General features: G+C 39.3%; 1 protein-coding gene across 1 annotated transcript in view; it reads right to left on the bottom strand. All coding sequences in view use genetic code 11, as the record gives it.

The window, feature by feature from the left end:
* Nucleotides 1-6,315: 6,315 nt before the first annotated feature.
* The window catches only part of EGR_01198 (KN motif and ankyrin repeat domain-containing protein), a gene marked incomplete at both ends in the record, with an annotated part of 24,174 nt that continues 15,246 nt past the window's right edge, over nt 6,316-15,243 (bottom strand). The window contains 4 exons of the mRNA XM_024490447.1: nt 6,316-6,484; nt 8,493-8,521; nt 10,886-10,975; nt 14,099-14,377. Coding sequence (XP_024355266.1) covers nt 6,316-6,484; nt 8,493-8,521; nt 10,886-10,975; nt 14,099-14,377 — 567 coding nt within the window. The remainder of the gene's footprint in view (nt 6,485-8,492; nt 8,522-10,885; nt 10,976-14,098; nt 14,378-15,243) is intronic.

Here is a 15,243-nt window from a genome sequence, read left to right as displayed (position 1 = left end):
TTCTGCTCTGCAGTCATTTTTTTGCTGTAAAGGCAAAATGTCAGTCATTAGGGGCTCTATTACCCATTGCTACTACTTGTAGGTAATTAATGAGAAGTTAGTGCTATCAAATAAATAAAGGCAAAGGTGAAATTCATACAAATGAATTTAGTGGTAGCTGGGGAAACAAAAATTGCTTAATTAATGTATCCGTGGTACCTTTTTCGAACTCATTACGTGAAATTAATGGTTTCTTACAATGTTGATGAGATTATTCTGATAAAGTACAGAGACATAGAGGATCATGGAAATCAAAATGCATAGTTAAGTAACCCTGTTGGGGCTGATGTAAATAAAGTAGGTAATATGTGACACGATCTTGCCTTTTAAAATTAAAAAATTGGCCCATGCTCGAGTGAATTATGCAATCTTTACGAAGAGTTAAAATAGCATAAAGAATAGTTCGAAGCCTTCCGACTCCTAATCGTAGGCGGAAGAAGACATACTACCAGGGCAGAATATCAATTGCCGACTTAGAGATGGGCTGAGATCAAATAAAATGGCCCAGAGGGTCATACCAACTGGTGAAAGTGGTGCCCGCAAAATCAAAACAAGGCGTTAAATAAGTAATCAAAGTGCTACATAGCCCCTCTTCCTTTTTGAGCGCCTCTACTCAGGCGCTCACCTTAATCAGCCTCCTGCTTTTGGCCATAACAAAGTAGTCGGTGCAGTAAGGAAAAGACCCACAAACCATCCCCGCCAGTCATCGAATTTGTGAGCTTTAGGCAATTCTACAGCAAGTCGAGTTTAGCCTGTTTGGGAACTGCATTCAAGGGACGGGGGAATGTGCTGACCATTTCGTGTCCACATTGCTAGTCGTATAAATGCTCCATAAAAGCAGTCATTTAATAAAGAACGGGGTGTAAAGTAGTTTCGCGGGAATAAAGTTTTGTGTCCATTCTCACTTTAGTGCTGCCTAGCTAGTAGAGAGACGGAGGAGGTATCGCGGGTTCACTTGATCAACATCCTCCAATAGATACCGTAAAAAGCCTTGTAACGAACCCTCCCAGATGGTTCATGGCTAACGTCATTTCAATTGTTTACAGCTTTCCTGCCGAACACGGGGATGAAGTAGTTGCCAAAGGTCGACGTCATTTGCAACCCTTCTGGTAGGAGTTGCAATGAGTTCCCCCATCTACAGTATGTGCTATTCTTCTGTCACGTTAAGGTTAAGCGAATAGTAATAGAAATCAGGGTAGTAGTTGTCCTTTGGTATCGGGTTCACCTTCCGCTGCCACCAATGACCCGTTCCGAGTCTTTCCTGAAGACGAAAGACGATATAACACTAGGGCCGAATATGCATTCCCGACGTACAGAAGGGATGGGGGACTACTGGAGTAGCCTAGAGGCCAATCCGTCCATCGGAACTGAGGAGGTGGGGCCCTAAAGTGCCCCCGTAAATAAAAAGTAGAACTAAGCCAACAGTCAAAGTACTCTAAGCGTACTTGAATGCATGTTTGTTTGAATTGCCGCAATTTTCTACTAAAATAAGCGCGAGTTTTTGTACTGCATCTAAACATAAGCAAAACATCTTCTTCACCGGCTTCATTAGTCCCCTGAATACGGAATATTGAATCCTTTCTTAAGGAAAATACGAGAGGGCTTTTCCAGTGGCCATTTGGGAATTTGAGGAGAGAATCACAATATTGAAAAATTGTGCAAATTCTAGAAAGAAGCTTATATAGTATCCAAAAAACGACAGCTTTGGCTCCCTCCTCCAGCGTTCACAAAAATTACGAAATTTATGCTCCTGTTTACTATGAAGAACAATTTTTTTGGCATAATCCACTGCAGACCAATCCGGCAAATTACTTCCGATTTGGCGGCAATTTTGTGGCCTCCGCCCTTCCCCCCCCCCCCCCACCTCGAAAAAAGAGTAAAGACATTCATTATTAAAGAAAAAGGGATATATTCAACCTGAATGAGGTTTACAACCATTTTTGCCCCATCTTCATATGCCTATCCATATAATGCAGATAATAAAATGCTCCTCCGGAATAAATAAGAAGCTGTGGCAAACTTTGTCTCGTCGATCATTATGAGTCATTTAACGAAATCTCTTCGAATTTTATCAAAAAACTTTATAAATCAGGTCTATTAATGTGTGTATTCATAGTCTTATTCATAATATTGTTACATCAGTGCAGCGCCCTGAGTCTTTCCTGAGGGGAAATTGAGACAATACTTGGGCAGAATATGCATTACAGACGTACAGACGGGCTACGGGACCAGTGACACGGCCCGAACGGTCATGTCGTCTAGCAGAAGAAAAACCGCGGAGCCCCAAGTACTCACGAAACCAAAAAGAACAGTTAAGGAAGAAATCAAAGCATTACAGAAGTGATGATTGTCTACAATGAATAAGTTAAAGAGTAACAACCAATTAATGCTGTTGAATTCTTCATAGCATCATTCAAATGATCAGATTAGAGGATTGCAACCTACCATATGATATTCCTCTTTGACTTTGAAAACCATTTGACTAAAAATCCTTCTAGCTTTGGTCTGAATTTGCATTAATAATGTTCTCGCAATAAAAGAGATCCTAAATCCATCTGGTGAATGAAAATGGAAGTGTTCTTGGTTTAACGTGTACTTCACTATTTTTACAGAACAGTGGTTGCTTTAACTCTTTCTGTTAAGGAAGTTTCAGTATAAACTACTGTTATTATGCTTCTCATTTACGATTTGACAGCTTTTCTGCCCATTTGTAATGAAATTCTACTAAAACTTTCACCTTCTGTCGTTGCTAGTGTAACCTGAAAGCCATGCAGCAAGATGACGTTAAGATAAATAAGAAATGCATATTGGCATTACTGTAATCCTTTGAGTGCTTACTTAACTCTTTATTTTGGTTACGCAACCACTCGAAGCTATGCGATTGTAATTCCACCGGGCGGCTTGGCATCTGACCCATGTCAGTGAACCCAATCTCTTACCTGTGTCGACTACGTATTCTGCACTAGTATCATGACCTTCTTAGTCTTGAAAAGACTCGAGGCGCTACAATGATGGTACTAGAATGTGAAACTGGTCATAAAAGACAGCCACTCTGATTTCTATTGCTGACTGCCACACTTTTAAGGCGACAAAAGCATACCACACACTGTGAACTGGAGAAGCCTTAATGACTTTAACAGAAAGGTTGACATTGACGTCCACCTCCGACGGCTATCCCAGTCCTGTGTTATGCAGGAATGCAATTAACAACTGAAGCGGCACCAGCCTTATGCCATCTAAAAAAGTTTGTTACGCGCTGTCCACGGCGCATGCATGAGGATGTTAATTACATGAACACGCGGTACCCCACCCCCCGCCTCTCTACCAGCTGGGTAGAGACCAGGTAGACAGAATTAAGCAACACTGCAGTGAGAACAAAGAGGTAAGAATGAATTGATAGGAAAGCCTACATCCACGAAACTACTTTAAGCCCCGTCCTTTATTTGATGACTCTGCTTTTAGGCCAGTGCTTTTACGACCAGCGGTGGACGTGCATGATGGCATGCGCATTCCCTTCCCACAAAACAATTTCCAAACAGGAATTTTCAAGAGAGATCCATGAAGTTGCTGCCCACTATTTGCTCTGTTGCACGCAAATTCGATGACTGACGCAGTTGGTTCGTGGTGAGAAGTTCAAAAGGAGAGAGTGACTACTGTAATGCTTTGATTGTTTGTTTAACTTTCAGTTTTGGTTACGGGCTACTCAGGGGCTCTGCTATTATACTTTTGCTGGGGGCCTGGCCTCCCGAACGTACCAGTAGCCCCAAGCCCTACTGTAGGTCGAAAATACATATCCTACCCAGACATTATGTCTACGTTTGCCTTCAGGGAAGTCTCAGGGAACTATGTACAACCTTAAAATATTTGCTGATAATAACCTGTCAATGCTTCATTGTCGTTCTCGTGTTTACCCAATTCGTATAATCCAATCATACAAATTGCTGCAGCTATTAACTTTCCCGTTTTCAAAAAACATAATTAGGTGATTGGAACTATGGCTAAAGTTTTAATTGCATGTGAAACTTTTATTTAAGTTGACAGGGTTGGGTGTATTTTTCCAAACAATAATCATTTCAAAACACTGCACAATTAAACTACTAGCGCTATATTTCACGGAAATCTTCCACTTTGTTTCCGGAAATCACCTCACACTTATGCTTGATCACAATTTTTTCTTACCTATACAATTGCAAAAACAAGTTTTCCGGATTGCAGAAACCTTTATTTTAGGAGCAAAACGACTTTTTGCTTAGAGTAAGGAATTTCCCTCTCTGGGAATTCCAATTGCCCATAATCAAAGTGACATTGGCACAAAAAATTTGCACAGTGATTTTTCAAAGACGAAGGGAGTAATTGTTCCCATGCGTCCCAGAATATGATGTGAATTATTCTTTTGTAGAGCGTCTCATAATGCCTCGCTCAGGTTGCGACAAATCGTCCGGTGACATTGCTACATTAGAGATGGCAAGGAATCAGCTGCCAGGATTATTTGGTATAAGCTGATGCAATAATTAGTTTTGAGGGAAATATAGAATTAAATCGAGGAAGGACATCATGCAATTGCTAGCATACAATATAAGCACTATCTCAAATATCAAAGTAAATGGTTATTAACCACGACACGCAAGTTTAATTCTTCTTACAAAGTTCTCCATCGGTTAATGAATGTTTACTAGCCAATGTATTGGACAGATTGAGTACTGTAATATGTTTGCCGGAGTCCATGACCGAGAAATAGACTGCTTTTAGCTGATAACGACCATGACTGAAATAAAGTAAACATGAAGATCTCTCCCACAGCTTCTACTTTTGCGTTTTGAACTAATGCGGATTAAACACTGAATCATGAAGCCAAATTCATACCTTCTGTGTGCTTATTATACTATATCACCCAAGCAGACACGACGTCTACCAAGAGCATGGTGGTCATGACTTTCAGTTGCAACTTTTACTTGTAATATTTGTCTGGGTTTAACTTGAATGAGTTATTTTCCGATCTTAAGGTTGCATTTATGTAGATATGACATTCGTTTCGATAATTCCCATCGATTCCGAAGAAAACAGGGTGCAATTCATACAACTTGATTTATTTTATTCCAACCCCCTCAAAAATGAGAATAAAGCTGCTCCTAAAGGTGGTTAACCTCCACATAGAGCATTGCAAATGTTATAGATTCAACCTCGACATCAAGCGCAAATACACTAGCAATTTCTCAAGCCTTTTAATGAATATTGCAGGTTCTGGAAGAACAAAATTTTTCCTATTATATGTTATTTTTTGCCGTCTATGTTGATATAGAACAGCTAAACTCGCATTTCCTATCAAACAGTTATAAGCCTTTTCTTGGATTCTTATTGCCACTTGGTAAATTAACGATGTTTAAATTTCAAAAGCTCCTAGCATTACTGATATCGAGCTGATACAGTGAACAATGCATGATAGCTGAAATAGATGGTATGAACTTCGATAAAAGATTGCAAATAAAAAAACTAATGAGCTTCGTGAAAAAGATATTTGGGAATAGGTAAAGCCAGACCGAAACGTACAATAAATAATTAACGGTGTGTTAAAAGCAGGATGGAGACTCAGCAGAATAAAGCAGCCAATTCATGCAGTTTGCAGGACGTGAAGAAAAGCGGTTCTCCCAAAGTAGAAATCAAGCACCTTACCTTCTGGACCTAGTTCTCACTACTGCAGCCGAAAACTCAATTCTATCTATAATTTTTGTCCTCTAATCTCTTTAAAAATAATTTGCAATTCCATTAAATAAATAAGTCATTCCAGTACAAGTTATCAAGAGGAAGCAGAAGCATTCCCACACGCCGCAACACCGCAACAGTAACTAAGAAAATGTAAATTCTTAAGCCACAAAAATATATTTGCATCTTGATAAAAATTGCCATTAAACAAGATGGGAAATTAACCGACTACTTATCAAATGAAATATTCTTGAGCACATTAAAATATAGTAAGCTTAGTCTGCTCTAAATATGCATTTTTTGAATTTTCAATGACTAGGTAAAGATTTGTTCAAATTTGTGAGTTTTCAATGGATGCTAAAATTTATTCAGTGAGAAAATTATAATAGGAATAGTTAAAAAATCAAGACTATCAGTGAGTTCATTATCAAATAACAGCACTAAAAGCATGCAAGATAGAAACAGATAGGCAAAAGGGAGAAGCCGAACAGGAGGGGGAAAAGGAGTCTATGCGTATCCGTGCTGACGAAGTGATATGCAGGATAAAGGTGAAGACAGCATTTGAAATTGCCGCGACTAGTCCTCTTGTAGTATGTAATGGGTAGTGGTTGTGTTGGTTGCTGTGGTTGAAGTCGTTGCTGTTGCTGCTGTTGCCCCTGGCATTGGAGCTGTTGTTGACACAGTTGCAGTTTCCTCAGAACTCCCGGGGATAAGATGGAATGTACGTGGCTCGAAAAGTTGTCGACTGAAGTGGAATACATGCTACTCAAATGTCGTAAGTAGATTTCCAATGAGAACAAGAAACAGCAACACGTAGAACACGCTTTACGCTAATTTGCAATTTAAATCAGCAGGCGTCTGAACAAAGGCTTAGTCTTAAAACAAAGCAGCCCATTATCGCGTGATAAAAAATAAGGGTTGAGATGATATTTTTCTATCTAGCCACGAAATATGAGTAAATGATGCGAGTCCAGCTCGTAAAAACTGGCTGCAAGTCTAATTTGGACTTAAATGTGGTACTATAGTCAAGGCACATGGGTTGTGCAAAGCTTGACAAAGTAAGTAATGATAAGTACATGAGAGAGACACCCATGGCACGTATTCTCACCCACATTAATCGACCGCCTCCATTTGCGGTGATTACCCTACGATGGAATACTATTGGCCATGTTGGATGCCGTATACTTCTTTATTTGACTAAACTAATCGCGTTTTGACGCCGGGAATCCACAGTTAAACTTCCAATTTGTCTGGGTTTGAATAAGAATCACATCAAAGTTGACCATACTTTGTGCAAATGTGACAACACGTTTGAAATTGAGTGCCGACCTTCAAAACCACTAAGATCGTCACAACTTGACTAACATGGTTGTGTTTGTAATATTGTTAGAAAATATTCGACTCAGAAAAACAGAAAAATATAGCTTAGGATATGGGGTAAAACCCATTTGTCATCAGCTTAAGTGAGAAAATTGTCCATTGGCATTAAGGTAAATAGAGCTGCAGAGTTGGTGTCACTTTCGGCCAAATCCAAAAGATGACGTATTGTGCAGCTTGATCAGAGAGATAAAGCAACCAAAATCCGCATACGTTCAATTATTACCGAGCCTAAATCACAAGGTAGAATAACGCACTGATTGACGGATGAATGGAGAAGTAATGCCTTGCGAAAACAAAAGCAAAGAATGTGAAAACCCTGCACACAAATAACAGATCTTAACTGACAAGACCAAAGCGCATCCCCTATTCACGGTCCTTCAATTCCTGCGTTTCATTTTTTTTCAAGATCTGCCACCGCTTTGTGTGATTCAAATGCAGTTTTGCCAATTCACACAGAAGCGAGTGGTTACCAGAAGATGACGAATCTATTGAAACTTTCAGGACACCTAGCAATAAGTGGCTAGCGTGTGTAACTCTGAGTAACTGACGAGGTGGAAATAGGTGGAGCAGGAGACTTTATAAATGCATTCAAAGTCTAGTATTATCCCACATTTCTATGAAACGCTTCATGCAGTATCGAGACGCACAGTTCACGATATCACAACAAACAACAGTAACCGTATGATTGAGGTCATAATATTTGCAGAGTAAAATGGTAACTATTTCAACCGTACATTCGACTACGCGTTCTTTTGAGTCTTCTACGATCGGAGCTCTAAATATATTACCTACCTATCTTCCAATGTTTTAAGCTATGCAAATCCTTTGTTTGATAAATTGAATAAGAAAATGAAGCACTAAAGAAGCATATACATTCAAATAATTACTTAATAATACTTTTCGGGAAACTAAAAAATTCCGGTTTTATTGGCTACGAAGACACCTTATTTTAAAAAACTTTTAGATAGATTTGAAAGTGATAGTAAAAATGAACTCATGAGAAGTGTTAAGTCGAATAATCTGCTAACTTCACAAGGAACGATAATACTTTATTGGTGGTGTTTGAGAATATGGTTGCAGGACTCTGATGAATGAGATTACCCATGGAAACTTCACACGAGATAGTAATGAAGCTTTTTCCCTTGTAATTGCAGGAATAAGGTCTTAGCAAACCCTATTACAAGGCACTCGAAATGTCTCGGGTGATTTTAAAGCCTTAGAAAACATCAGTAGGTAGTTGAATTTAAAGATTTTCACGCAAAAAGCAAACGAGAGTGTGCCAAAGCTACAAGTGCATGCGTTAGTGCGCCACTTGATGCCACATAGTATAGAACAAAGTTGACAGCGCTCAAGATGCAGTCTCTAAAACCTACCTGGTGCTCGTAATATGGTATGTGAGATCCTACAAAGGAAAACCAGGGAAGCAGTTCTGTTAAATATCCTAAGGTGATATCAAAGCAAAAAATCGCTTAAATTTACTTTATCGAGTCCAAGACAAACTGGATAAATGGTAGTGGTACACAAGGCAGCTTGTAAATGTAGTAATAGTACATTGGCTATTCAATGCTAGTAAAACTCGACGTTTCCGACCGCAGTATTCAATAAAATACAAGATTATGATTTATTCAACCGATTCGGAACACAAACGCGCGGCGGTGCAAACCAAAAGTGTCTTCAGCTTCGTCCACTCGAAAGGGTGTACAATAACAATAACTTACGTGATCTGCACCGAATGTCGTAAATCCATCGTCTACACACGTTTCAAATAATCGGGATTGTAATGACTTGTGTCTGAGTAAAGGAATGCTCTCTCTTATCCATGCAACTGGACCAGACTATTTATAAAATGGAAATGTGTAAAAAAGAATAAATTTACGATTACGACAAAGTAGGTACCAGAACCAGACTTGTCATGGAATTAATTGTACACCATTCGAAAGGACGCCGAGGTTTTTTGTCAACTATGCAGTGAGCGAATAAAACGTTACATTTCCTAACCTAATAAATTATTCAAGCGGTTCATCGTTTGCCGAAGAACAATGAAAAAATGACGTATCTACTGTATACTAAAAAAGAGTCCCGTGGAACGAATTAAACAAGGATAAGACATAATGGAAAATAATTAAATTTATGAGTTGTGAAATTCAACGCTATTTTTTATGGACTCGCAACCATAGTTTTTAATCAAATCCACTGATGTGCTGATGACCTAGACAAAACTCAAGTATCGTTTGCACGCCGCCTAGACTAACAGGTAATTAAATTCTAACAGGAGTATTTACAAATAATTCGTGGAAGCCACGAAAAATCCAAGTTACCACCAGATACACCATTTAAATTTAGACATAACCGCTCCAAATGCTTAGGAATGCGGTTGTATTGTTTCATGCAGCTGCAATAAGACCAGCGCCTCCATTACTAGGATCTTGGAAGAAAATCGCCAAGTACAGTATGCGAGAGCAAAAAAATCCAAGAAATTTAATTTTCCTCAGACCACCTCACACCGATTTTATTGTTTTGCAACCAACCAATCTGTTTGAGGCAAGACTGGGTGAAACCAGCTATCATGACCTGATGAACAACGCAGGTAACATGCAATATTGATAGCGAAGTAGCAAAATTAAACGAAGGTAGTCAATATACTACCACTGAATTGTATGATTTATTAATCAGCACCAATATGCGCCATGTTGGAAAGCATGACCTGGCGCTAGATATGCGGTGCGGCTTTTGGTTAGCGAAGTGAATGACCTTCTGAGCTCATCTCACATTAGTTAAGTCACGTCCGTATCATTTCATCAAGATACTTGCAAGCCCCAGCACAGCTCCAAGACCATTAACCAGTCCAACAAAATTAACTATTCGAGACCAGACGTAGCAGGTACGCAATCTCTTCGTGAAACTCTTTTCCAATCAACGTTATCAAGTTAAAAGATACTGCGTGTACTTTGTTGAAAGAACGTTGCCATAATAATAACTATTTACAAAGGTGAGACTAGAGAAAACAGCATAAGTACTTAGTTGAGTCTCAAAATGGCATTGTGCGGACAATAACCTGCAGATGATTTTAAAATTACATTTCGCCTTCATTGCATCGAAATCAGATAGGAGATCAAGAGAAATACAGCAATGAGTAGGAAATGGTGTGAACACAGGTGTTTCTAAGTCATCTCACGTGTCACAGAGAAATGGAATACCTTTTCGCTTTGTATGAGGCGCATTTCAGATGTGCCAAAAGAAGTGACGATTTGGAACGTATAAAAGTCGTTCAGATAACGCAGTTCTACTGCAGAAAGAGGTTGATGAAGGAGATCTTTTAAAAAGATGCTCCAGTAGAACATAATTATCAAAGTTAAACTCACTCTTCTTTAAATGTGAAGTCATGCGACGACAGCTACACGTTTCGATGGATTCACAAGGTTCTCTAGGTAACGCAGAATGTATCAAAGAATCTAAGGAGCATCGCATTTCACCTCAAAAGTAAGGCATGCCAAAATGAGTTCCATCTTTGAATGAGGAAACAAAAAGTGGTTGATGAACTGCGCGTTCATGAAAAAAGAGAAGCATGAAAAAATGCTTGAGTTAGGGACGATTTGTGGCCAAACTTCAGGCTTACTAAAACGTTACCGCTGTGTAAATGAGCAAACTCAGGACAGAAAAATAGAAGGATGAATCCGAGTGGAATTAGTCACTCAAAAACTCAGGTGAGTTTTAACACAAAAATGAGGATGCAAAAAATGTTCCTGAAGATAACAACAAGACGTACTGATTTGAAGATAGCTGATTTTTCACGTATAAGTCGGATTATCTCTTCATTTCCACCCGCTTCGGCTATGCTAGAAGCTGTTGATCCCTCCTAAAAAGTCAAAAGTATTCACAAATAAGATAAGTGAATTAGCCTATTCTTTTGCCTCGAAGAGATAAGAAGTGGGCTCTAAAATACGTGACCGAAAAATTTTGGGGCGGCAGTCTTTGAGGGCCTGCTATAGCTAAAAACGTACGCAGTTGGATTAGCTCATTGTTCCGTAATTATTATGAAATAAAGTAAATTAGGCTTGGGAAACTTAATTAATTTTTGTACCTAATAAAGAAGGTTTATTATATAACGCAAATTCAGTAACATTTTTGAAGGATGTGTTTAAAATATTGCTAGAGGTACTTTTTAACCACATAAATGACAGGCTTTATGGGCCATTCACACGACTATTTTTTGATCGAACGCATAAATAATTTACACCAACTTCACTAACCGCAACAATAGATTTCTAATTTCTATATATGTATTATATAACATGTTCGCTGCCATTAATTTGTCGACCAATTCAACTGCTGCTCAAAAATAAAGCGATGCAACTATCCTCAGACCATGAACATTCCACATTTATTTTAGTGACCTGTCTGCACCAGCATTTGGTGCGACCACTTACTATAAACCGGGAAAGAAAACGCGTCAAATGTTTGTCAGTATTCGCGACTCGGAGCTCGGATAAATTCAAAGTAAATATGGTAAAAAGCAAAAAAATCCTAGATTAGGGGCTATACAACAGCATGTTTTTTCAGACACATGACTGGAAATAAAAGGCAAAGGATATGCTGAATATGGCCATTGCGATGTTTCAGCAGTTTTCACTGGCTTCTATTAAAGCCATGGTTGAGTTCCCGCATGCATGGAGTCGTACACAGCAAGACCATGCTCACTTATGCGCATGTTTACAGGTGAAGAAGATCCCAAAAAAGACAGGAGCACTGAAAAATAAACATCCATTGTAACTCTGTGAGAGCATCTATTGCGACAAGCACATTTTACAGGGTTAATTAAGGTTGGAATTCTCCAGGTGATAGGTGTTTTGACAGTGGACTGCACCGAAACACCTATCTCAAGCAAAAGGGTAAGGCTATCAATTGTGCCAACAGAGGAGGCACTCTTGTCAATCATGCTGCAGATTAACGCAATAAATACAGCAACGGAAGAGCTTAGTTCTGATTTATTTGTTGCGAGATGCGGATCAAAACATAAGTTATGTGATCTCAATACTAAGAACTCTGTTTTGGAAAATTTGAGGGACTACTAGAAAATATCGCTAAGCATTGATTTAACGGAGAATCAGGAGAATGATTTTACAGATCAGATTAACGAAACCTATAAGTACGAGGGAGAAGAAATCCAGAGTGAAAGTCCTGGTGTTTAGCACAGCGTTTCTACAATTCCTTTGCAATAAAAATACTAATCCTGCTATTCTGTCGAAAAATAAAAGGCAACATGCCCTCTTGCAAGACATAGATAAGCGATTCAACTAAATAGTACCATTTGTAAGCGGTCAACAATTCACTGGACATTTTGCAGTTTGCTCGATGAAGGTCAAGTAATAGAAACGATTGAGATTCATCTACTGGACACAACTTGAAAGTGAGAAATAGCTAGAAAGAAAGAGCTATTCCTACTACGCAAGACCTTAAACTGCACTTTAGGATAAAAGGGAGATACTGTACCAGCCTTATCCTCCGTATTCCACCGGTGATACTGCCTTAAATAATGACAATTGTATGCGAAGTGGATGTCGGGAATTGAAACCAACACAGAGACGGTTACTTGCTTCAAAGGTGGAATTAGCGAGCTTGTGCCTCGATAAGAAAGGACTACAGATTGCAGTGATGATTATTTCAACAAATGAAAGAATTCAAAGAAATTTAGCCAATAAATATATGTAAAAGTCGCATAGAATTGTACAATTACCTAATAAATCACTCGTAACATTTGAGTAATGGCAGATCGGTGCACATTTTCAGACAGTGGTTATGAGTGAAATTGGGGTTTTAAGGCACTAAACGCGTCGCTGCCTACACGGTGAACCGTAACTTCTAGATCGGCCAATGTTTGAATGAATTTGCATGCAATAATCTTGCACAAATCTGAATTTTTCGATTGCCACCAGCAAAGAAGAAAAACAGCAAGAGCTTTTAAGTGTTTACTCATCTAGTTCAAGCAAACAAAACCGATAATCTATTCAGCATGCATGAGCTAGGTTAAGTTACACACAACTGAAATGTACTTTCTACTTAATTTTTGACAAAAAGTCAGATTCTGATGTCCCATCCGCACACGTAAATTCATGACTGAATAGCTGAGAACTACGGGATCTTTTAATTGTCTTTCAACATTTGTAGTTGGGTACTTTTACACAAATCAAGCAATAAGTTGACGACAATAGAACGCAAAATAATGCCCCGTGAAGATGCAAAATTCTTTAAATGTGAATTTAAGCGTTAATACTGCACAACACTGACTATTTCACTGATCGATTTAGTTACACGACTTGGTCAAAGCACAAAAAGAAGGGTACTTCCTAGTCTTGCTAGTGCACGTGCAGGATGGATCTTTATTCCCATCCTGCTCAGATAAAATGATCAAATTCTGTGCATGAGAAGCCTCGAAACAATTGGTTTTTTGGGAATTCTCCAGACAAAAAGTACTAGCGTTAAGTATTTCAGCTATAATATCCAGAGGAAAAGCGATTCCTGTTTTCTATGCCCTGAAATATGTCACAATTTTAATGCGGTCATAACGGAAATATATTTAAACTATCGAACATAAAAGAAAAGCAGAATCGCTAAACCTTTGGATAATCACTATAGCACTGACTCATTTAGATATCTCAATTAAGGTATTAAAAAAGACTAGACGATTTGACGAATTGGAGTGGAATTAATTTTGCCGGTGACTGGCCATGCCACATTTATGTAGGATGTAACCGTTTTGCAAAACATTAATCAAAAAGAAGCTACAGGGTTCAAAGAGAACAAAACCCCACATGTTGTTACGTTGGAGTTTCATAAGTAAAACCAGCCTCTTTCATAACTAGCACCGATCAGTAAATAGCGGCGGTTGTGATTGTAATTATGGCAGTGGTGAGTTTCAAAGACACTGATAGCGGTAACCAAAACGAATGAATCAGTGCACGAAAATCCCACCCCTCCATACCTGATCCTTCAGATCCACATTGAGCTCCGGTCGGGTGATAAGGAGTTTGACCATGTCTAGATTGCCGCAATCGATGGCACACATTAATGCAGTGTTGCCGATGTCGTCCTGCGCGTTGACATCCGCGCCATGACGCAGCAGTAGCTCTACCACAGTAGTATTCGCCTTTCGCGCCGCCAACATCAACGGCGTCTGACCCGGCGCAGTTCCTGCCCGCGCATTCACGTCGCCCGCTGCTAGCAGACGCTCCAAAACAGGTATTGCCGACGAATCTATCGACTGTGTTTTCCGGGCAACACAGTGACAAAATAGATAATGCGTAAATCCTCAACTAGACCGCATATCCTATGGCCTACAGTTGTCCAGTATCCACTGCCTAAGATAATGTGGAGGAGTTGATACATTAATAAGGGATGTTCATGTGGAAATTCAACATTTGGTTTCATCAAAAAAGTAAGAGATCAGACTTCAAGAAGTGAAGACTGTATTCATTTGTAAAGTAGCCACCAGTTATATTTTTACTCAGCCCAGCAGCTAATATCTAAAAGCAGCTTTTGGTAATAGAAAGACTTCATAACGACCTAATTCACTTCGTCTTCAATGGCGCTTTGGTGCTTTTGATCCTGAGCTAACTGGATGTGCCCACGATTCGTCAAATGCAATAAATCAATCTAGAAAATCTTGATCTCGCCTGTCAAAACCTTCCTTTAACTTAGTGCAGCATTTAGCTCTTCATACTGGTCGGAAGCAAAAAGTTATCATAGTAATTAATCAACATGAATGAGTGAACTGTTTTCACTTCTCTCAGGTGTCCAGGATCAGAAAGATATTCTACGCAATGACTGAGTGATCATAGAAACGGCTGTCGAGGCTGCAGGCTGGGAATCACCACGTACATCGTCGTCACTGAGGGGTGTTGCAGTCGTCAAATTCCCTGCGATGGACAAGTGAGCGTATCGTCAACGCGCTGTGCATGAAGTCTTCTGTGCAGACATATCCGCAAGTTTTTTTGCCTTTGTTCGTCGCCAGATGCTATGAGCACCACCACTTGGTTCATGGTGTCTGATGTGTAGGGACCACAATAGTGTTTGTAGTATAAACGTGAAAATAAGTCCCCGTTTTGACATAAATTCTCCTAGTATTAT

The sequence above is a fragment of the Echinococcus granulosus genome (assembly GCF_000524195.1).
Source record: "Echinococcus granulosus chromosome Unknown EG_S00004, whole genome shotgun sequence".
NCBI lineage: Eukaryota > Metazoa > Platyhelminthes > Cestoda > Cyclophyllidea > Taeniidae > Echinococcus > Echinococcus granulosus.
The sequence above is the reverse complement of the archived record's forward strand: the minus strand, read 5'-3'. Positions and strand labels throughout refer to the sequence as shown.